The 25,714-nt window shown below is 34.4% G+C and overlaps 1 protein-coding gene across 1 annotated transcript in view; it reads right to left on the bottom strand.

The window, feature by feature from the left end:
* The window catches only part of AGPS (alkylglycerone phosphate synthase), a 153,600-nt gene that overhangs the window by 93,245 nt on the left and 34,641 nt on the right, over nt 1-25,714 (bottom strand). The window contains exons 3-7 of the mRNA XM_059394228.1: nt 14,203-14,293; nt 11,956-12,076; nt 11,786-11,860; nt 8,996-9,067; nt 7,390-7,469 (exon numbers count right to left, since the gene is read on the bottom strand). Of these exons, the coding sequence (XP_059250211.1) occupies nt 7,390-7,469; nt 8,996-9,067; nt 11,786-11,860; nt 11,956-12,076; nt 14,203-14,293 (439 nt within the window). The remainder of the gene's footprint in view (nt 1-7,389; nt 7,470-8,995; nt 9,068-11,785; nt 11,861-11,955; nt 12,077-14,202; nt 14,294-25,714) is intronic.

Raw genomic sequence — 25,714 nt, 5'->3', positions numbered from 1 at the left:
AGCAAGCAGCAGAACTAGGGAGACCTCCCTTTCTCCGCCAGGAGGACTGGCACAGATGCACACTACAGGAGTCTACAGGGTTTAGACACTTGAAATGGGGCTGCGTGCCTGATACAGAAACACTCGGTTATAGGACGGAGACCAGGGAGAAAGGAATAATTGACTTCTTTTCCCTGAGGGTGCACTGAGGAGTGGGGCCCCAAGCTTTCAGCTCCAGGGCAAGAGATTGAAAGGCTGCCATTTTCATTCTCATCCTCTAAAGTGGCAGGAAAAGCCTTCAGGGAACAAAAAGCCACATATAGCAATCCGGAGCTGCTTACTTAGCCTGGCCCCCTGGCAAGGGTGGTGAAATTCCACTGGGGCAAATACACCCGAAAATCAATGCAACAGGCCCCTCTCCCAGAAGATCTGCAAGAACATCCAGCCAACACCAAGTTTACCAATCACACAGAAATGTAAAACTCCAGCACTAGGAGAAAATAGTATACAGACTTCATGGTTTTTTTTCCCCCACGATTCTTTAGTCTTTCAATTTTTTTTTCTTTTTCCCTTTTCAACCAATTTCTTGTTTTATCAACTCTTTCTTTAAAATCTTTTTAAAATTTTCATTTGTACAGTTAAACCCTACCCTTTCATTGTATTTAATTTTATTTCTGTATATATATGTTTTTTCTTTCTTTACAATTTTGAGATATAGTTTCTTTTAAAAAACCAACCAAAATACACTCAGGATATAGTGTACTGCTCTGTTCTGTTCACCTGTCTGTTTATATCCATTCTTTCTTTTTGTCTTTTAATTTTCATCTTTACATTTACATTCTATCCTTTCATTGCATTTAATTTTATTTTCATACATATACAAATACTTATTTCTTTACAATTTTGGGATCTACTTTTCTAACAAACAGACCAAAATACACACATGATCCGAGGTATTGCTCTGTCTGTTCACCTGTCTGATTACATTCTTTTTTTCTTTTTTTTCAGTTTCAGGTATCTTCTGATTTGTTTAGTGTATATTTCTCTGGGGTTGTTGTTGCCATTTTAGTATTTTGTTCTCTCATTCATCTATTCTTCTCTGGGCAGAACGACAAAATGGAAAAACTCACCTCTACAAAGAGAACAAGAGACAGTACTGACTGCCAGAGTCCTAGTCAATATGGACATAAGTAAGATGTCAGAACTAGAGCTCAAATTAACAATTATGAAGATACTAGTGGGGCTTGAAAAAAAGCACAGAAGACACTAGAGAATGCATTTCTGGAGGGAAAAAAAAGAACCAAAATCTAATCAAGTCAAAATCAAAAGGGCTATTAATGAGATATAATCAAAATGGGGGCTCTAACTGCAGGATAAATGAAGCAGAGGGAAAAAAATCAGTGATATAGACAAAATGATGGAGAACAAAACTGAGAAAAAGAGAGATAAACAACTATTGGATCATGAGGGGAGAATTTGAGAGATAAGTGATACCGTAAGGTGAAACAATATTAGCTCACTGGGATCCTGGGGGGCGGTGGTGTGGAGAAGGTATATTGGAGCAAATTATACTGGAGAATTTCCTTAATCCAGGGAAGGAAACAGGCATCCAAGTCCAGGAGACACAGGCAATCCCCCTCAAAATCAATAAAAACAGGTCAACACCCTGACATATAGTAAAACTTGCAAATCTCAGAGATGAAAAAAAATTCTTGAGAGCAGCTCGGGACAAGAGGTCTATAATATACAAGGGTAGAAACATTAGACAGGCAGCAGGCCTATCCACTGAGACTTGGCAGGTCAGAAAGGACAGGCATAATATATTCCTGTGCTAAATGAGAAAAATATGCAGACAAGAATACTTTATCCAGCTAGGATGTCATTCAAAATAGACGGAGAGATAAAAAGCTTCCAAGGCAAGGGCAGCAGGGTGGCTCAGTTGGATAAGCTTCTTCCTTTGGCAGAGGTCATGATTCCAGGGTCCTTGGATTAAGCTCAGCAGGGAGCCTGCTTCTCCCTCTGCCTCTCCCCCTGCTCCTATTCTCTTTCCCTCTCAAATAAATAAAATCTTTAACAACAACAACAAAAACAAACAAACAAAAAAAACGTCCAAGACAAAAAGAATCTAAAAGAATTTGTGATCAATAAACCAGCCCTGCAAGAAATATTAAAAGGGAACCCTTAAGGGAAGAAAGAACCAGAAAGGAACAGAGACAAAATACAGAAAGTTACTTTACAGGCAATACAATGCCACTAAAGTTATATCTTTCAATAGTTACTCTAAAGGTAAATGGGCTAAATGCCCCAATCAAAAGATACAGGGTTTAAGATTGGATAAAAAAAAAAGCAAGACCCATAGATATGCTATCTGCAAGAGACTCCTTGTAAACACAAAGACACCTTCAGATTTAAAGTGAGGGGTGAAAAACCATTTATCATGCTAATGGCCATCAAAAGAAAGCTGGGGTGTCAATCCTTACCTCAGACAAATTAGATTTTAAACTACAGACTGTAATAAGAGATGAGGAAGTACACTATATCAGAATTAAAGGATCTATTCAACAATAAAATCTAATAATTATACATATTTATGTCCCTAACATGGGAGCAGCCAATTATATAAACCAACTAATAAAAAAATTAAAGAAACACATTGATAAGAATACAATAATAGTATCACACTCACTGCACTCACTGCAATAGACAGATCATGTAAGCAGAAGATCAAATAGGAAACAAGGACTTCAAATGACACACGGGACCAGATGGGCTTCACATATATAGTCAGAACATTCCATCCGAAAGCAACAGAATATACATTGTTCTCGAGTGTGCATGGAATATCCTCCAGAATAATCACATACTAGGTCACAAATCAGGCCTCAAAAACTGGTACCAAAAGACTGGGATCATTCCCTGTATATTTTCAGACCACAGTGCTTTCAAAGTTGAACCGAATCATAAGAGGAAATTTGGAAAGAACTCAAATACATGGAGGCTAAAGAGCATCGTACTAAAGAATGAGGGGGTCAACCAGGAAATTAAAGAAAAAACATTTATGGAAACAAAAGAAAATGAAAACAAAACTATTCAAAAACCTCTGGGATGCAGCAAAGGTGGTCCTAAGAGGGAAGTATATAGCAATAGAAGCCTTTCTCAAGAAACAAGAAAGGTCTCAAATACACAACCTAACCCTACACCTAAAGGAGAAATAGCAAATAAAGCCTAGACCCAGCAGGAGAAGAGAAATAACAAAGATTCTACCAGAAATCACATATATAGTGAAACTAGGAGCTGGTTCTTTGAAAGAATTAATAAGACTGGTAAATCCCAGGCCAGACTTATCGAAAAGAAAAGAGAAAGGACCCAAGTAAATAAAATCATGAATGAAAAAGGAGAGACCACAACCAACACCAAAAAAATACAATTATAAGAACATATCATGAGCAACTATATGCCAACAAATTAGGCAATCTGGAAGAAATGGATGCATTTCTAGAGATGTATAAACTACCAAAAGTGAAACTGGAAGAACTAGAAAACCTAAACAGACCTATAACCAGCAAGGAAATGGAAGATGTAATAAAAAATCTCCCAACAAACAAAAGTCCAGGGCTGGATGGCTTCCCAGGGGAGTGCTACCAAACATTTAAAGAAGAATTAATATGTATTCTTCTGAAGCTGTTAAAAAAAAAATAGAAAGGGAAGGAAAACTTGTAAACTTGTTCTATGAGGACAGTACTACCTTGATCTCAACACCAGACAAAGACCCCACCAAGAAGGACAATTACAGACTAATAACCCTGATAAACATGGATGTCAAAATTCTCACCAAGATACTAGCCAATAGGTTCCAACAGTACATTAAAAGGATTATTCATCGGGACGCCTGGGTGGCTCAGCTGGTTAAGCAGCTGCCTTCGGCTCAGGTCATGATCCCAGCATCCTGGGATCGAGTCCCACATCGGGCTCCTGGCTCAGCAGGGAGCCTGCTTCTCCCCCTGTCTCTGCCTGCCACTCTGTCTGCTTGTGCTCACTCTCACTCCTCTCTCTCTCTCTCTGACAAATAAATAAATAAAATCTTTTAAAAAAAAAAAGGATTATTCATCACAACCAAGTGGGATTTATTCCTGGAATGCAAGGATGGTCCAACATCTTCAAATTAATCAGTGTGATACACTACATTGATAAAAGAAAGAACAAAAACCATATGATACTCAGTAGATGCAGAAAAAGCATTTGACAAAGTATAGCATCCTTTCTTGATTAAAACTTCATAGTGTATGGATAGAGGGAACATACTTCAATATCATAAAAACCATATACGAAAAGCCCACAGTGAATATCATTCTTAATGGAGAAAAACTGAGAGCTTCCCCTAAGGTCAGGAACATGGCAAGTACGTCCACTATCACCACTGTTGTTCAACATAGGACTAGAAGTCCCAGCCTCAGCAATCAGACAACAAAAAGAAATAAAAGGCATCCAATTAGTAAAGAAGTCAAACTCTTACTCTTTGCAAATGTCATGCTACTCTATGGGGAAGACCCAACACTCCAACCCAAAATTGCTAGAACTCATACAGCAATTCAGCAGGGTGGCAGGATATAAAATCAATGCACAGAAATCAGGTGCATTTTTATACATTAAGAATTAGAAGAAACAGATAGTAAGGAGTTGATTCATTTACAACTGCACCAAAAACCATAGATACCAAGGAATAAATCTAACCGAAGAGACAAGAATCTGTACTCAGAAAAAAAAAAGAACATTCATGAAAGAAGTTGAGGAAGACACAAAGAAATGGAAAAATGTTCTATGCTCATGGATTGGAAGAACAAATATTGTCAAAATGTCTATGCTACCTAGAGCAATCTATACATTCAATGCAATCCCTATCAAAATAACTCAACTTTTTTCACAGAGTTGGAACTAATAATCCTAAAATTTGTATAGAACCAGAAAGACCTTGAGTAGCCAAAGGAATGTTGAAGAAGAAAACCAAAGCTGGTGTCATCACAGTGCTGGACTTCAAGCTCTATTACAGAGCTGTAATCATTGAGTCTGTATGGTACTGGCACAAAAACAGACATATTGATCACTGGAACATAAGAGAGAACCCAGAAATGGATCCTCAACTCTATGGTCAACTATTCTTCAACAAAGCAGGGGAAAATATCAAATGGGAAAAAGGCAGTCTCTTCAGCAAATGTGTTAAGAAAATTAGAAAAGCCACATGCAGAAGAATGAAACTGGACCATTTTATTATACCATACACAAAAATAGACTCAAATGAAGGAGAAATCTAAATGTGAGACAGGAATCCATCAAAATCCTAGAGAAGAACACAGGCAGCAACCTCTTCACTTTGGCTGCAGCAACCTCTTGCTAGACACGCCTCCAAAGGCAAGGGAAACAAAGGCAAAAATGCACTACTGAGACTTCACCAACATAAAAAGCTTCTGCACAGAAATGGAAATAGTAGACAAAACCAAAAGACAGCTGACAGAATGAGAGAATATATCTGGAAATGTCTCATCAGATAAGGGGCTAGTATCCAAAATCTATAATGAACTTAATCAAACTCAACACCCAAAAAACCCCAAATAATCCAATCAATAAATGGGCAGAAAATATGAACAGATATTTCTCCAAAGAAGATATACAAATGGCAACACATGAAGGAATGCTCAACATCTCTTTGCATCAAGAAAAAACAAATCGGGGCACCTGGGTGGCTAAGTGGGTTAAAGCCTCTGCCTTCAGCTCAGGTCATGATTCCAGGGTCCTGGGATCGATCCCTGCATGGGGCCCTCTGCTCAGCGGGAAGCCTGTTCCGCCCCCCCAACCCACCTGCCTCTCTGCTTACTTGTGATCTCTGTCTGTCAAATGAATAAAATCTTTAAAAAAAAAAAAGAAAGAAAAGAAAGAAAGAAAGAAAAAAACAAATCAAAACCACAAGCTACCACCTCACACCAATCAGAATAGCTAAAATTAACAAGTCAGGAAACAACAAATGTTGGTGAGGATGTGGAGAAAAAATACCCTCTTACACTGTTGGTGGGAATGCCAACTGGTACAGCCACTCTGAAGAACAGCATGGAACTTCCTCAAAAAGCTGAAAATAGAGCTACCCTATGACCCAGCAATTGCACTACATCAAAAGTACAAATGTAGTGATCTGAATGGGCACATGCACCCCAATGTTTATAGCAACGATTCCTACAATAGCCAAACTATGGAAAGAGCCCAGATGTCCACTGACAGATGAATAAAGAAGATATCAAATATACATACAATGGAATACTACTCAGCCATAAAAAAATGAAATCTTGCCATTTGTAATGACATGGATGGAACAAGAGGGTATTATGCTCAGCCAAATATATCAACAGAGAAAGATAATTATCATAATATCTCACTCATATGTGGAATTTAAGAAACACAGGATCATAGGGGAAGAAGAGGAAAAAACAGAACAAGACTTAATCAGAGAGGGAGACAACCCATAAGAGACTCTTAATCATAGGAAACAAACTGAGGATTCCTGGAGGGAAGGGGTAGGGGGACGGGGTAACTGGGTGATGGAAATTAAGGAGAGGATGTGATGTAGTGAGCACGGGGTATTACATAAGACTGACGAATCACTGACCTTTACCTCTGAAACTAATAATATATTATATGTTAATTAACTGAAATTAAATAAAAATTTAAAAATTAAATAATCAAGAGACAAAGAAATATAAAGCCAATATGATAAAAAAGTCAATAATTACTTAATCTAGAAAATGGATATACTATTGTCTCTACTTCAGTGTTTGAAAAAAATTTCAAATTAATAAAATAAATAATAAATAAATCTTAAACTTTTTATAGTAATGAAGGCATATGCAACCACAAATATTGTTGACTATATAAAGTTTAAGTTCATTTCCAAATTAAAGCTTTAACATAGCACAATGTCCAACTCTTGGACCATAGCGAGCCATAAGGTCACAAAATAATCCTATGATTAAAATTAGTTTGCTCTCCATTCTTCCAGAAGCAAAAGTGCAAGAGCATTGAAAATTTGGGGAATAAGTCTTGGTGTTTCAAATCAATCTTAAGTAATAACACTTGTTTTGCTTTTAACAATACAAATCAGGTCATCTATTGTATCAATATTCCAACCCATGCTTCTCAAATTATCAATTTCTCAGGTCAATTTGGTAGAAATTACCAAGATATATACCTGAGTGTGAGTGAACTTAGCTTTCTGAGACCTGAAGACAATGGTAAAATACAATGAAAAAATAAGTTTAAAACAAAATGTACCAAAATATACCTTTTTAATGACAACTAAGACTGAGCCATAAGAGTTTTTTTTTAAAGCAAACACTATCTTCAAGTATGTCTGAAATTATCATATACCATTTGTGAAGTATCCAAAGAAATAATTGTTCTTGTCTCATCTGGAGGACACATTAGGCCATATGATACACTTGTTCCTCCTGTCAAAATAGAAAACAATTTTAATATTTTATTTTTTAGCTACATTTCTAGGGCAAATCCCTAATACAAAGTATACAAACAGGCCCACTAGAAAAGTAATACCTATTTCTACTTTGCAAAATGTAATTTGCAAATGCTAACACACTAAAAGCAAACTCACCTTTATTTTATGCTGCGTGCCAAAATGAAGAAATATTATGGAGCTGAAAGCAATGGGATATGGCTCCATCCCCTGGGCACACTCAAGTGACGCCCCTAGCAATTTGTGAAACTCCAAAAACATGATTAGAAAAATTCTAAGCTAATGATTACTCTGGAGATATTGCTTAAAAGAAAAAATACTTCCTAATTCAACTAAAGACACCTTACCTTAATTATAAAATTCATTTATCATTTGAAATATCTTATATTGTCATACAAAAAGACTTTAATAAATTAGAATATAAGCAAGTTAAAATTGCCCAGATTATATAATATTCAAACAAATATATATGTTAATGATGAAAAGGTGATTTTAATATAGAATAAATATATACAAGTATATAATCAATGTACTCCTGTTTCCCATTAACATTTGCTATCAAAGGAAAAATGTTTTCTTGATACCAACATAAAATAATACTGCGTTTAGTCCTTAACCGTGTGTCTTACCATATACTAGAGTAAATTCTTAATTGGTATTTCCATGTGTCTTGGATAAAAAAACTCCTGATATGAGTAAGAATTACAGGAGGTGGTAACCTACTATATTCAGTTTACTTTTACAAGGTGAGACCATGAACTGTTAATTAAGAGCATGCCTATAATTAGTAAATACTATTTGCTTGTCATAGTTATTTGAAATCAGAAAAATATTTCACTAAAAGCAGCACTGTGTTGTCTTCTTTTTTTTTTTTTTTCATGAATTAAAAGTATCAGCTGAAGAAGGAATCTGGAGCTGATTTGTTTGGGGTCGCACTTCTGTTTCATCAATGCTAACTGAATCAGTGAAGTCAATTTCCTTTGGCTTGTATAGGTTATTAGAATGTGGCTAATAAATGATCAAGAGATCAAATTTGTCTTAAAGGCAAATTTGTCTTAAAATGCAAAGCAATGTTAGTTTTCAACATTAAAATATATTACTGATCTGGTCATCATTGTCCTAGTTGATCTTTCACACTGCATAGTGTTCCTTCTCTAAAGTATATATTGGATATATTAAGTCTCTGAAAAATAACATTCTCTCCATAAAGAAAAAGGTTATAAAATAATTACTAAGGTGGGAACATTTTCTTATTTAAGCATTAAGTCACAGTGTGAATTGGGATCTATATGGCAAAGAACCCATGAACACATATTTCAAACAGTTTAGGTGATAGATCTACTCAAAAATGAGCATAAAAATTTTTTTCAGAATAATCATATCATAATTACAAGAATGTTTGCTTTCAATGGGATGATACCAATATTTAGAATACAAATAATTTAAATAAAAGTAAAAATAAACACATTTACCATATTAAAATTTAAAAGGCACAATACCTACCACCAATTGGTATGATACAAAGATTATATTTGCACGCTAGATTCACAATCTTAACTACATCATCATGACATGCTGTTGAAGAAAAAAAAAAGGAAAATGAATTAATCACAGGGATATGAACAAAATCTGGGTAACCCTGCAAAGTAAAGGTCCATGAAGTTCTTTAGTGTATAAACTTTTTCTTTCTTTATTCACTCACTAACACACATTAAACAGCTACATTAAAATAAAATGTTTACTATTTATCTTTTTAACTTTTTACTTTTAAATGATTTCATACTTATAAAAAGGTTGTAAAAAGGTACAAAGAAGTTTCTTCATCCAGCAGCCACAAATATTAACATCTTCTACTTTCAAATATCAAAATCAAGCAATTTACTATTACACAATACTATTAACTAATACATAGGCCTTATTCAAATTTTGCCTATTGTTCCACTAATGTCCCCTTTTCTGCACCAGCCAATCACACACTGTATCTAGTTGTCATGTTTCCTTACTCTTTTTTTTTTTTGAAAGATTTTATTTATTTATCTGACAGAGAGAGAGAGAGAGAAAGTGTGCACAAGCAGTGGGAGCTACAGGAAGAGCAAGGAGCCTGATGAGGGGCTCAGTCCCAGGACCCTGGGATCTTGACCTGAACAGAAGGCAGACACTTAACTGACAAAGCCACCCAGTGACCTCTCCTTACTCTTCTTTAATCTGAGAGAGTTCCTCAGTCTATTTTTAATTTTCATGGCCCTGACACTTTTGAAAAGCACTGGTCAGTTATAGCATAGAGTATCTGCCAATTTGGGTTTCTGCCTCATCATTATATTCAGGTTACACATCTCGGCAGGAATTCCACAGAAGTGATATTGTGCTTTTCTTACTGAGTAACATCTGGAGGCACATGATATAGACAGGTCTCATTTCTGGTAATGTTAACTTTCATCCTTTGGTTATAAAGTATCAGCTAGGTTTTTCCACTATAAGAAGACTATAATTAATAAGTATCTTGTGGGGAGATAGTTACTCTATATAAATACGTTTCTCATCATACTTTCACCCACTAATTTTTGCAGCCGTTGATTCTCTACTGTTTTTTAAGCAATTTTTAAAATGCTATACATAATGTACTATGTATATTCCTTTCTATTGTACTCAACTAAAGAGTACTCTTTATCAGAGTAAAAGTTATATGAGTAACAAAAACCTGACAACAGAAGATCTTAGATACAAGACACAAGATTCTAAACCTCAATTTGAGTAGCAATAGAGCATTAAGTCAAGGACCAACATGGCAAAGAAACTATCTGAGAAAGATAAATCTTTCTCCATTTAATATGGCATGGCAAAGAAGAGAAAAAGACTTGATGTAAGGAAACGATGCAAAACTCAAGTATTACCTGCTAAGAGCTTGAAAGGGAAATTAAGGATGTAAAATATATAAGTGAATATCCATTAATGAAAGTAAAAATATTGTTCTATAAGATTTATCATTTCTCAGGTTTGTTTAAAACTAGGAATATGTCATTTGCGCCATTCCAATTTTTTTTTTTTAGATTTTATTTATTTATTTGACAGAGATCATAAGTAGGCAGAGAGGCAGGCAGAGAGAGGGGGAGAAGAAGGCTCCCTGCTGAGCAGAGAGCCTGATGTGGGGCTCGATCCCAGGACCCTGAGATCATGACCTGAGCCAAGGGCAGAGGCTTTTTAACCCACTGAGCCACTCAGGCGCCCTGCCAATTTTTAAAAAATATTTTATTTATTTATTTAACAGAGAGAGAGAGCTTACAAGTAAGCTTTCATTTTTTCCAGTTAAAAAATGGAAATAAATCCTCCCCAAATCTTGGTAAAGAAGTAGCCTAAAGCTACTAAAAGAATACTGGGAGAATATATACCATGAATACTGGGAGAATATATACCATAAGTATCAAGACAGTAATTTAATCTCAGCTACACATGCTCTTGGATTTTCCTCCTATGTATGTCACCTCCCTCCTACCTCTATATTAAAGTATGATTTTCTCCTTCAGATACTCCCTGTAAAGTAAAAGGATCACATCTAAAAACAGATGAGCCAACTTCTGAAAAATAAAAAATAAAATACTCCATCTACTCCTTTAATAGAATCTAAAGAGGAAAAAGGACCAGACCACTAGAACTTTTTTTTTAATGGTAATTATGGACAGTAAGGTACACTATACCAATTCTGCTTTAAATTTTCTACTAAGAGATAGATATAAAAATCATATAAATATACTGACTGTCTAATCATCAGCAAGAGCAAAATAACAACATAAAGCTAATCCATCCTCTTTCTCGAGCCAAAATCATGAATGATATTAATTTTTCAGAATTTAATTATTTATATCAAAGACAATGGGTATCTTAAACAATTTGTTTCACCATTTGGACATAATGCTTTTTAGGCCACAAGCTGATATCAACAAATTACTACAACAAATTTGCAGGAATTAATAGTTTCTCTACCTCTGAATATATCATTGATCGATACTAATTTCATTAAGCTTTCAAACTAACCAGAAATAGATTTTTTTAACTGAACTCCAAATATGATATTAACATTTAAAATGAAAACTTAATCATCAGCAAAATCAGTCATGAAAACCAATAGTTCAGGATGCTCAGATCAAGAAAGAATTATATGACTTTTGGTAAACTTTAAAAGTACAGCTACCTGTACTTTTTACAACTCCTATGTTCAAAAGTATGTATTTCCAATACTAAATTTACTTAAGATTTCACAATACTAAATTAATGACACAAAGAAAAGAAAGAACTTACTTGGCCATAAAACTATATCAGGAATTCGCTGAAACATTCCTTCCCTGAGCAAAAATATCTCATGAAGACAATGACCTGTTTTGCAATTTAAAAAAGAATATGTAAAAACATCTTAAATTATAGGAAATTTTAAAATTAAAATCAAATAGTGCTTCTATAAGGTTGCTTACCATGAGCTCTAAATACTCGATCATCTGCTTCTTGTGAATATGAAATATTAGTCTCTTTAAGGTCACGAAGAAAATCTTCATTTACAATAGAAGGAGGTGTATCACTAGGGTTTAAGGATGCCTAGAAAATAAAATTGGTTTCTTTGACTTATTTCTAGAAAATAAATTCTGAATATCTGGTTAGGAGAGTGATCATAACATGTAAATTTTTAATATCCAAATTGAGACAAAAGCATGAGAAAATACCAAGTAACACATATGGAAACCAACTCTGTGACAATAACAAATTATAAATGGTCCAGTTAATCACATTCTGTAACATAAGTTATAGAAGCCATATGTTTCCTCTTTTGCGTCTATGCCCCACTTTCTCATTGTTTCTTAAGATGGCAATCAAGAACAGAGAAGATAGCAAAGTCTCAAATCTCTCATTTTAGATCAAGGAAACTGGGGAAAAGCTAACTTTTTTCATCATCTACATTTTCACCTGTAGATAAAATTTACCATTTCTCATAGTTCAATTATTATTTTTAAATGATCAGTAAGAAACCTCATAATAAGTAACAGGTCCATTTTCACAGAACTGCTTTAAAACTTGTAACATTATAATTTGATACTTAATTTCAACTAAGAGGTAAGCTGGGGAAAAAAATCTTTAACTTAAAAGCTATGCAACACGGGGGAAGTCACAACTTTTCTGGACCCTGGCTTCTTTACCTATTAAATGAGATTATCACCACTAAATTTATACAGCTACCATAAAGAAGAAAGGTTAAATGTCTTAACTTTTATGAAAAGCATCAAAAACCTGCCGACCATATATGTAGGCAGCCTCTTCTTATTTGTAAGAAGAGGCTGACCAAATCAAACCTGCTATTAAAAAAAAAAGAAAAAGAAAAGAAAGAGCTATGTTATAGTATTTGGAAAAAAAAATATGAATGTGTAAAAATATATATATGATATTTACATACTGTTAGTATCTTATTAAAGGGTCTGCATTTAATATTCAATTATATGAGAAATATTTATTGAGTGTGTGTTATATACTTGGCAATGTTCTAGGCCTTGGGGATACAGCAGTGAGATAATCAGGTAAAAAAATCTTGACCTCAAGGAATTTATGCTATGGTGAAAAGAAATGACCATAAGGACCCCAACAAAACATACATATTACTATTTTGTTGTTAAAAATTGAAAAGGGCTCAAAATCAGAAAAAAATGCATGTAAAACCGGTGAAATTTCTGAATATGGTATACAGATTGCATCAATGTCCAAAAAAAGTAACTACAAATAGTCAAAAGAAATAATTAGGGAAATTAAAAAAAAGGTCTTTTAAGAAAAGTTGAAAGAATTTGGTTTAGGAAGGGTAAAAATTAGCTGTTAACATAATTTACTTAGTAGAATAAAATGTAACTGTGGATTTAGAAATAAATCAAACAAGCAGTAGCTGGATGTTTAAGTCCTTGAAATCATGTTGGATACGGTAGAGAATATAGTATAAGCCACAGTCCCTGAACTTACAGAACTTATATCCAGTTAGAGGGACATGAAGAATACCATCCCATAGCAAATAATAAATAATAAAAACCATAAAGAAATGCTATTTTGTTAGTTTGATATGAATACAGTTTAAAGTTTTTTAACGCTAGCTTAAGAAAAGTGAAACTACATGCACTAAAATTATCACTCACATCTTAATCAAATTTTATTTTTTCATAAGTCTTCTAATATTCTAAATGTTTTGATATTAAATGTAAAATTACATTTACTTCAAATTATTCTGTATTAATCCTTGATTACTGTCAGTTCATTAAATATGCTAAAATTAATAGCAACTTATAATATTTTTGTAACAGTCCTACCACAGAATTAGTTCATGTGCATTTTACTACCACCCTATGAAAAGTAGAATGGACAGTTACTGCTCTCATTTCTCAAATTAGCATAACTAAGGCTCAGAGAAGATAAAAAGTTTACCAGACAAATCTCAGATAAATTTTGAGATTGGGATCCAGATCTGTGATGCTGAAAAGTCATCCCTAGAAAACCTAGCAAGGCCAATAAAACCAGTAAACTTTTTAACAAAAAAAAAAAAAAAAAAAAAAAAATTACAACAAATGCATTAAAGCAATTATAACAAATTACAAAGATAAATCTGACTGATTTGGGATTAAACACATGTCCATGCACACACAGACACACCCACACAGACTTAAGCATACTAGTCATCATTCTTATTTGCTTACTTTAGAGGTAGTTTTATGCTCCAGATTTACTCCAAGGGTATTTTGGATCCAGTCTTTAAAAGTTGGTAAAATCATACCACTAAGAGGGTACCTAAGATTACAAAGAAGATAAAATATTAGAGTAAAGGATCTTCATTTAAATTTAAATCTTCGCTTTGGCTTCTAGTAATGGTCAAGTTGTTCCTATTAAAACAACACCCTCTCCCCAACATATAGCTATAAACTCTGGACAAAAACAAAAACAAAACACAACTCTGAAGGCAGTACAGACAGACAAAAGCAGGCAATAATAGAGGGTAGGGGGTGTGATACACTTAGAAAAAGTAAACAGCATTATGTAAGTTTCTGAGTTTTTTTTATTTTTAATACAGGTTTTAGAATGAGGGACAGCCCAGCTGGTACCAAAAACGGAAAAAAAAAAAATACAGAAAATCTATTGTCTTCCTGCCTTGAAAAACCAGAAGGCAGTATTAGCAGTGAACACAACAGCTGGGAAGAATCTCAGAAATCACAGAAAAGGAGAGAGTCATTGAGTGATATATGTATAAACTCTGTCCAAATGCTTAGCTGACCTTGAATTACACACATATGGAGCCAACTTGAAGCAGCCCAACTAAGCTTAAAAGAACTCAGTTGCTCACCACCACAGAGGGAAATGGGAATTTGAGAATAGTCAAGTTAATTACTTGATGTTAAAAAAATAAATAAAGCCCCTTCAGAAGAACATAATAGAATACAGGGTTTCTACCACAGACTATTTACATTGTCCAAGATGCACTCCAAAATTACTAGACACAAACAAACAAAAAACTGTAATCCATAATCAAGAGAAAGGGCAATAAGTAGGGACTGACCCTAAGAAGAACTAAGACACTGGAAGTAGCACACAATCATTTTTAAAATGGCTGTAACTATGTTAAAGAACAAATGGGAAACTATGTTTCCAGTGAGAATGAAAAAATCTGAGCAGAAAAACAGAAACTATAAAAAGGAAAAAAACAGAAATTCTATATTTAGAACTTTTAAAAATTCATTGAAAGAACAGAAGGGCAGACTGGAGATGCCTGTAAATGTACAGATAAAGTAAAGCATAAAGTAAAGTAAAGTAAAATGTACAGATATGTTTTATTAACATATACAATCTGAAGGGCAGAGAAAAAGATTGAAAAAATAAACAGCTTCAAAAACCTATGGAACAGGGGCACCTGGGTGGCTCAGTGATTTAAGCTACTGCTTTCGGTTCGGGTCATGATCTCAGGGTCCTGGGATCAAGTCCCACATGGGCTCTCTGCTCGGCGGGGAGCCTGCTTCCCTCTCACTGTCTGCCTTCCTCTCTGCCTATTTGTGATCTCTGTCAAATAAATAAATAAAATCTTAAAAAAGAAAAACCTATGGAACAATAGCAAAAGACATATATATATATATATATATATATATATATATATATATATTATACACCATACATATAGAGTCCCAAGAAAAAGGAAAAAAAAAAAGAGGGAAATAGAGTAAAACTATTGGAAGAAATAATGGCAAAAAGTTTCCAAATTTGATGAAAAATATACATTTACAAATTCAAGAGGGCCAGAAGACACTAAGAAAATAAATGCAAAGAAACTCACACTACGCACATCATAGTCAAACTACAATTTAAAAGAAAGAGAAAAAGAGGGAGAAAGAAAATGTTAAAAAGCATCTATAGAAAAATGACACATTACATACAATGCAGTAACAATAAAAATTATGATCAGCTTCTCATCAGAAACAATGAAGTCCAGGAAAAAACTGAACATTTTAAAAAATTATTTATTTATTTATTTGACAGAAATCACAAGTAGGCAGAGAGGCAGGCAGAGAGAGGGGAGGAAGCAGGCTCCCCGCTGAGCAGAGAGCCCAATGCGGGGCTCTATACCAGGACCCTGGGATCATGACCTGAGCCGAAGGCAGAGGCTTTAATCCACTGAGCCAGCCAGGGGCCCCAAAAAACTGAACATTCTTAAAGTGCTGAAAGAAAAAGAATTTCAACCTAGAATTCTGTATCTGGTGAAAATATACTTCAAAAATAAAAGTTAACTCAGGACACCTGGGTGGCTCAGTTGGTTAAGCCACTGCCTTTGGCTCAGGTCACGATCCCAGAGTCCTGGGATCAAGTTCCGCATCGGGTTCCTGGCCCAGCAGGGAGCCTGCTTCTCTCTCCTCTGCCTGCCTCTCTGCCTGCTTGTGCACTCTCTTGTGCTCGCTCTCTCTCTCTCTCTCTCTCTCTGACAAATAAAATCTTTAAAAAAGTAAAATAAAATAAAAGTTAACTAAGACTTTTTCGGATGAAAACCGAGAGAACCTGGTGCCAGCTGACCTATACTACAAGGAATAGTAAAGTGATTCCTATAGGCCGAATGGAAATACAACACTTAATATAAACTGAAATCTTCAAGACAAACTAAGTAACAGAAAGTAAATAAGTGGGTAAACAAAATGACTTTTTTCTTAATTTCTGTCCAATATTTATTGCTTCTAAAAATTCTATCATGGAACTAGAGGATATTATGCTAAGTGAAATAAGTCAATCAGAGAAAGACTATTATATGCTCTCACTCATATGTGGAATTTAATAAAACAGAGGGTCATAGGGGAAGAGAGGAAAAAATAAAAAGAAACAAGAAAGGGAGACAAACCATAAGAGACTCTTAACCATAGGAAATAAACTGAGGGTTGCTGGAGGGGAGGGGGGCAGAGGGATGGGGTAACTGGGTGATGGACATTAAGGAGGGCAGGTGACACAATAAGCACTGGGTATTACATAAGACTGATGAATGACAGACCTGTACCTCTGAAACTAATTTTATATATTATATGTTAATTAATAAATTATAATAACAAATAAATATTAAAAATAGGCCCCAAACCCAAATTCTATCACTATGTCATAGAATTTATGATGTGACAACTATAAAAAGAATACAGAATGGCAAATAAACCTACAGATTTCAAAGATACTTGGATTTTTACATGAAGTTGTAAAAGAAATTTAAAACACACAAGAGTTCTATAGAATAGGAACAGTATGGAAAAAACTAGATTTGCTACTCAGATTTCACTTCCTACATTTTCCATACCAATCCTTAAATAGTTTATATGAAATATGAACATTATTTTATATACACAAGAAATCCTAAATTTTATATATATTAAAAACTTAGGACTATTATATATTTTTTATATATTATTATATTATAAATATATATATGTATATATATATAAACTGATGCAGAAAACTCAAGTGCTTTGAAATACAGCTTTTCAGTTTTGGAAATACTTGTCAGAGGTGGCAAAATATTAAATAGCAGTAGGTGCTAAAAATAAAGACATAAAATAAGTATCCTACCCTAGATTAGTGTAGTCAAGAAGGCTGATAGGCAAAAAATAATGACCCAGTGTGTTATAACAGCACTAATATAATAGCTCTCTGAAAAGACCAAAACAACATTTTAAAATGTGTATTTTGAAACAGTACTTTAAACTTTTTACTTAAACACATACCATGTGTCATGTGCCAGGCATTGTTCTAAGTGTTTTATGTATATTAACTTATAATGTTATGAGGTTTGTGCTATTATCCCTATTTTATAGATGAGGAAGGCAACAGAAATTAGGCAACAGAAATTAACTTAGGGTGTGAACTTAAGTTCTTAACTTAAGTAATTTAATCAAGGTTACACAGGTAGTAAATTACAAAACCAGGATCTGAATCAGGTAAGGCTTCAGTCTGTGCTTTTAACCACTACATGATGCTGCCTTTAGTTTGATTCTTCCCTTACCACCATTCCAAGTGAGATCATTATTCTAAAATTCTTTATGAATGATATTTATAAAATCATGGTACTTACATTCAGTAAATTTTTTTCACTACAATGTTCTCACAACTTCTCTACTCCCCCAATAAAATGATGATGGAACAGCCAAGTAACCTTTATTACAGCTGCATTATTTTTGTTTGATTTTATAAATATTTTACCTAGATGTAAATGTATGTACAACATACACTCAAAAATACACACAAATAAGTCTGGAGCTGAATGAATTTTTACAAAGTAAACCTCCCATGTAATCACCATTCAGATCCAAAAATAGAACACTTACCGGTACCCCAGAAACATTCCCCTTCATGCACTTTCCAGGCACAACACCTTCCCTCACACCAAAGGAACCACTATCCTGTTATCATTACAGAGTAATTTTGACTGTTTCAGTACTTTACATAAATGAACTCGCATAAAACGCATCCTTCTGTGTTAGCCCTCTTTTGCTCCAATACTGTATTTGTGAGATTTATCTTTTTTGATACATCTTATTAACATTCATTCATTTCCATGGCTTAATTCCACTGTGTGAGTATGACACAGTTTCTTTATCCACTGTATTGTTGATAGACAACAGTGTTATTTAGGTTTTGGTGCATGCAGGGACATTCCTGAACTTGTTTTCTCAAGAATGTATCACGTTTTTCTGACAGGTATATAACTAGAGTGGAACTTCCAGGCCATACTCTATGTATATGTTCAACTTTAGTAGATATTGGTAGATAAGTTTTCCAACATGTTTACCACTAACAGTGCTATATGGACTTATTCCACATCCTTCCCACACTTGTTGCTGGGAATGAGAAATACTCTACTGGTAATCTCTTAACCATTTTAGTTTGAATTTCACTGGTTACATATGGTTTGAGTTTCTATCCAAATGGATAATAGATACATGAATATTGTTTTCAATGCCAGTTTATCTTTTGCTCATTTTCCTATTGGGTTACTATTGTTTTCTCATCGATATATAAGAATTATTTATATATTCTGAAATCAAAGATGTATGTATTAAATATTTTCTTCTGCTTTATAACTTGCCTTTCATTCTCTTAGTGGAGTCTTTCAAAGAAAATAAGTTTTATATTTTAGTATTATCTAACTGATTCATTTTTTTCTTCCATTATTAAAGTTAACACTTTTTGTTCTCTACTTTTTGACAACCTCAAATTCAGAAAAACATTTGCATATTCTCCTAGCAATTTTACAGTTTTAGCCTCTACATTTAGGTCTACAGTCTATCTGGAATTGATCTCTGTAGCTGACATGAAGTAACATCAAAATTAATTTTTTCCAAGATGGTAATTTAAATGGATCTACAGCAATCTTTATTTCTTGCGTGCGTGCACGCGTGTGTATTTAAATGGAGAAAAGAAGAAATACTCTAGTAGTCACTACCCATTCAGATCCAAAAACAATTTAAAAAATAATAATTAAACATGGGCACCTGGGTGGCTCAGTGGGTTAACGCCTCTGCCTGTGGCTCAGGTCATGATCCCAGGGTCCTGGGATCGAGCCCTGCATCAGGCTCTCTGCTCAGCAGCGAGCCTGCTTCCCTCTCTCTCTGCCTTCCTCTCTGCCTACTTGCGATCTCTCTCGCTATCAAATAAATAAATAAAATCTTTAAAAATAAATAAATAAATGAATGAATAAAATAATGATTAAATACTGACAATGAATCAGAATAAACAATAAACTGGTTTTAACATCGATGTGAAGCAAGTTATTTAAAAAGTTCAAAGTATAAAAATAAAGCTGTTTGCTCAAAAGGTTATTTCCCACTCATTTCATCAGAACCTGAGTACCTACAAAGCATTTAGCAACTAGCTTCAAAAGATTACTTTGATATCACAAAGAAATTTTAAAGAGCCAGTGGGTAATATATAAACTCTGTTCAAAATTAAATATATGTTTATAATAATGCAGAATTCAACACGTAAAAAGCTGGTATCAGGCCCCATCCAAAGGAATGCTTAATTGAAAGTGACAAAAAGCACTCATTTTGTCACATAATTTTAAAAGTTACACAGCAAGGGTTGAGTGGGTGTCACTCCTCATGTTAACTTCAAATTACACAACAAAAATTCTATCTAAAATTGTCAAATCAGTCTTTACATAAACATTAACAAAACAAAAATGACAGAGAAAGGAAAAAACATGAAGAACACATGTGTTTTAATCAAACCAGTAACTTTGGGGTTTTTTTAAAGATTTTATTTATTTATTTGAAGAGAGAGAGATCACAAGTAGGCAGAGAGGCAGGCAGAGAGAGGGGGAAGCAGGCTCCCCCCACTGAGCAAAGAGCCTGACGCTGGGCTCGGTCCCAGGACCCTGAGACCATGACCTGAGCTGAAGGCAGAGGCTGACCCACCCAGGCACCCCTGCCAGTTTCTTTACGTTAAAAAAAAAAAAATCACAATGCTAAAAATCAAACAGAAATGGTGTGTTTGAAGTACTATATCATAATACCTTTTTCATAAATCTAAAGAAATTGAAATGAGGGGTGCCTGGGTGGCTCAGTGGTTAAGCCTCTGCCTTCGGCTCAGGTCATGACCTCAGGGTCCTGGGATAGAGCCCCAAATCAGGCTTTCTGTTCAGCAGGAAGCCTGCTCCCCACCCCCTCTCTCCCTGCCTCTATGCCTACTTGTGACCTCTATCAAATAAATAAATAAAATCTTTAAAAAAAAAAAAAGGAAATTGAAATGAAAGAGAATATGGGGCTCATAGCTAAAACAATGACAGTCATTCAACATAAAATCTTCTTCATTTCAACTGAGGTAAAGTACAAATTCTGGAAAGCTGGTTGTTAACACATATGCCATTGTATGTTAGTAATGTCCTACCAAAAGACCAATTTGGAACTATTAGGTTTTAATGCTGGGTCTTTAGATGTTAAATGTACAATTAATTTGGGTCTCCATAAAATATATTAGACCCTTGATATTCATGACAGAATCATATTCAGACCTTTGTGAATCCCTTAATTCACAAATAACATTATCCATAAAATAAAAAAGTGACCACCTTCAAGATACTTGAATTAATAGATATAGAATTGGTGTTACTGCCATGTGTAAAATTTAAAATTACATTCTACCATTAAGACAAACACAATATATTTTCACATCTGAATGCACAGTATTTTGGACTCTGAAGAAGTTATCTTGTGAGGCAGAATATTTGATTTAAGATTTGCTCCACTATCAGGGTGCTGGGGTGGCTAAATTGATTAAGCATCTGCCTTCAGCTCAGGTCATGATCTCAGGGTCCTGGGATTGAGCCCTGCTCCTTCTCAGCAAGGAGCCTGCTTCTCCATCTTCCTCTGCCCCACCCCCACTCAAATAAATAAAAGCTTTAAGAAAAAAGAAAAACTGTTTCTTTAAAAAAAAAGAGAGAGACTATGCTCCATTATCTACAATTCTGCACAAAACATATGGCTCAAAAAGTCATGTCAGAATATAAACCTTTCAACTGTACTTTTTCTTGTATCTAATGCCCTGGGATTTGAAAAACAATAAAGGAAGCCTGACTCAATAATCATAAAGCCTAGCATGTTGCCAAGCATTCCAAAAATCTCATAAAATATCATGAAGTAAAAATGAAAACTTTGAAGTCAAAGAAGTAAATTAACTGAAAAGAAACATTTTAAGAAAAGTTAAAGGAATAAGAGGTTTTTAATTTAAGAAATAGCCAGGTGATAACTTGCTTATTACATTACAGTAAAATAATTTAGATTTACATTCAAAACTATAAACAAGCATTTAACACTTGTAAGACTGTACTGAGTATTGCAGGACACAAAGACTTGGTATTACAGCTTTGGTTCTTAAGAAACTTACAACCTAAAAGAAGGAAGGCAGGAAAAAAGAAAAAAAGAAAGAAAGAAGAGAAAAGAAAAGAAGAGAAGAGAAGAAAAAAGGAAAGGAGAGGAAGGAAGGAGGGATAAAATTAATTTACAACTTAGTTTACTCAAAGCTACAAAGACACTTGATTGATGAATATATGGGTAAGAAACATGCAACTTTTGCCAGAAATATGGTAAGAGGAAAGCCAGGTACCTATATCAATTATTGAAACAGGTGACTCCCGAATGGATCTTTAATCACGACTGAAGATGAGTTTGAGAATTTTAAGGAATGGTTCATATTGTAAATACAAAGTGAGATCAACTCTCCACCTCCCGTCAGGACAGAATTAACAATATTGTAGAAGATACAGAACCAGGGGAAGCATTCAAGACCAAAGAAATCACTATGTAGAAAGAAAATCCTGTGAACATAAATATCCAAGAAGAAGGTGAACATCAGGTTTTACTGTGACTAAAGAAAAAGCACTCTTACTCTGTGCCTGTACACAGAGGCAGCAAGATAGTAGTAGGCATGACCTCCATCCTCAGAGTGAGTTCCGTAATAATTGCTAAGCAATTTAAAAATCTTTTTATAATCAGACAAACTTTAATGAAAAATTATGTCACTGAAAATAGAAAGTACATAAACGCCAACAAATTCTCTCCATTTAAAGCACTAACCTTTGCTTTGTAAGCACCAATTAATATTTAATACCTTTAAAGTCAATGAATAATGACACTTTCCAAAAATTTTAGTTTGTAGAAAAATGTAGGATTAGCTCTGACAATACGTACTGCCTTCCGCTGTTTAAACCCAGGAGGACTTACTTCATCTATAGCTAGGAGGAGTAAGAACGGCAAATTAATAAATCTAAGGATTTATAACCTGACAAATTGTAAATATGTTCAGAAGATAAGACTGTTCAGGAAAAAACTTCAGATTTTTCCCAAAGATCTGTAACAGTTTGTAATAACTGCTTTTAATTTAACGGCTGGAGTGCTTGCTTCGACAGCATATCATATACTAATTTAATGGCTGGGTTTGAAATGTTAATGCTACCCTCCCCAAAATATACACATTCAAACACATTTGCTTAATAAAAATTTCTTACCTGTTCAATGTCTTTGGATCGGAAATAAGGGAATCCCCATAAATTTTCACTGACAACCCTTGGTTGCCAGCACCCAAGAATTCCCCTTTTTTCCCAGCTCTGTTTTAGATCGTTCTTAGGATATTTTATTCATGTTTTCTATACAGTTATACAGAACAAATGGTCTGTAATTTGTCCAGTCTTCTACAATGCCAGAATAAAAAGTCTTTATGAAGAATTTCAAAAATTGTCCTCAGGCTACTATTATTAATACAAAAGGTGAATTAATACGGCCTAATCAGTGTTTTCTTGTAACTCATCCTTTCTAGTCATTCTCTCTTTTAAGAATATCACAACCTCCTTTTGCGTCTGCAATGTGCCCTTCAGTAGAAAAATAGGAAATTCTCTCATAGAAAATTTTTTACAATATGACTAACTCTGCTGTGCTAGTGTATAGCAGATAGAAGGCTACTATAAAGTGCTCTCAGAGTTTGGAGAGAAAACAAGATCAATGCAATAGATGAATACGGTTATCTACAAAAGCACAGTACAACAGAAATAGCACAAGTACAAAGCTTAAAAACACTTGGGTTTTAATCCCAGTTTCCTGCTGAGCAAGTGACCTCAAATAAGCTATCTAACCTCTCTCATCCTCAATCTCTTAATTCTTTTTAAGAAAATACCACTACCCATCTTAAAGTTATTTTAAGATAATTCAGCAGGCACTCAATTAAATAATAGCTATTACTGCCTTAAAGAATGTTTAATGTTTTCTGATAAAAACCAGAGAAATCCCTAGGAGGCTAGACTAAATTTACAGAAAGCTATGATCCAATTCAGTCTGGTTTATTATCCTGTCTATGACAAGGTAATGGTACTTCTGGAAGCACTAAAATGGGAACTGAATATTATTTAATTATTGGTATTAGTTATTAAATAGTTTATGTAGTAGATATTTAATCCTAGAGCATTTAAATCCCATTTCTGTATTTGGAGAATTGCCTTCTAGGTGAGTCTTAGTGAGAAGCCAACGCTACCTTCCATTAAAGCAAACGTGCCCAAAATCTGCATTACGGGTTTCCCTTGTAGGCTCTGCCAGTCAGATGCACCCCATTCCCTTTCCTTTTTTCCCACTGGACCTGATTCAGGAGATAATGCAAAGAAATGAAGGCTTTAAGGAACTAATTCTGGTTAGAATGGCAGAAGCAGCAATCTTCCAAAGTCAGAAGTCAAACAAATACATTCTCTGGTTCTATTACAACCTGGATAAAAAAGCTCTCTTAAGGCCTTTACTCTGAACCTATGCTTTCCAAACAATAAATTTTACATTTTATATTCTATATATCTTAGTATCATGAAGGCCTCTATACATGGAAAACGGAATAATCTAAATATTAATGAATACACCGGGGTTCTAATGTTTTTCCTGACTATATCATGAGTGTGGCACATGTGTCAGACCTCCACAACCTGATCCGCTCTGTGAAAACTGATAAATCAAGCGCCAGAACACCTGCAATAAGAAGGAGCTTCTGAATCCATGGCACTAGTAAAATACAATTACTTGTGATATTTTCTGTGACTGATCATTCCTTTCACACACACAGACTTCCAACACAAACCACTAACTAGCCTACAGTGCTCCACACAAGTCAGAAGGTGTCTAATGCTTTCAGTGGCACCATGCACAAGTGACAATTTGTCCCCTCTCATAAAATAAAGATGCCATATTTTCTAGGTCCAAAGAGAGAAAGAAATGAAGACGGTATCTGAGAGGAAAGGAAGTTGATCTTCTAAGTTCAGAAGATTTACTTTTCCCCCCAGGAGATTTTGCAAAGCCGTTTCCACACAGATAAGTTTCTACCATATTAGACACTATACCATTTAAAACACAAAACACTCAACATTTAGAACACTGGTAAATTTAATTTTAACCAGAAATTCCTTCTACCTGATTTACACAATTTCTCAACTAAGCCTCCACCAACATGCTGCCCAGTCTACACTTAAAGAGACGAATGAGAATACAGATATTTATTTCTCCTATTAAAAACAAATGTCAAACGTACATTTCATACCTTGATTAAAATTAGTCCCTAATTACTACTCCTGAGGTTTTGTTTCAGGTACAAAGTATGTTTAAGTCAGAAAACGGAAATGATTATGTTGCAAAGAAAGAGAATTTCTCCAAAGGAATAAAAGTTTTTCTGCTGATATTTCAATATATCAACATACCAAAAATATTAACCTAACCATATTAACGCCCAATAGATATTAAGTCAAAGCACAATACTGGAACAGATTCGAAATATATCTGATCCAAGTTTTTATCTACTCTCAATTTTTTATTTATAGAGCTAGCATTCAAATATTACGCATTTGTACTCACTGTCCTTTCAAAAGTTAGCATCAAAATTCAATACACAAACCACCCAAAATACCAACTTTGGCAGGGTCAGTTCTTAAAATCAAATAAGAACTTACTTTACAATTCTGTCTGTATCTGGAACAATAACAATACAAATATTCTTCAGAATTCTTATCCACACATTACCAAAAATATTTCAGAAATGTCAAAGTTACCACACAAATGATTGCTCTGTCTTCATTATTTCTTCCCTAATGTATCTCAGAAAGCTAATATTTTTTTTAAGATTTTATTTATTTATTTGACAGAGAGAGATCACAAGTAGGCAGAGAGGCAGGCAGAGAGAGAG

Source organism: Mustela nigripes, chromosome 3 (genome assembly GCF_022355385.1).
Source record: "Mustela nigripes isolate SB6536 chromosome 3, MUSNIG.SB6536, whole genome shotgun sequence".
NCBI lineage: Eukaryota > Metazoa > Chordata > Mammalia > Carnivora > Mustelidae > Mustela > Mustela nigripes.
This window is presented reverse-complemented; position numbering and strand designations above follow the sequence as displayed.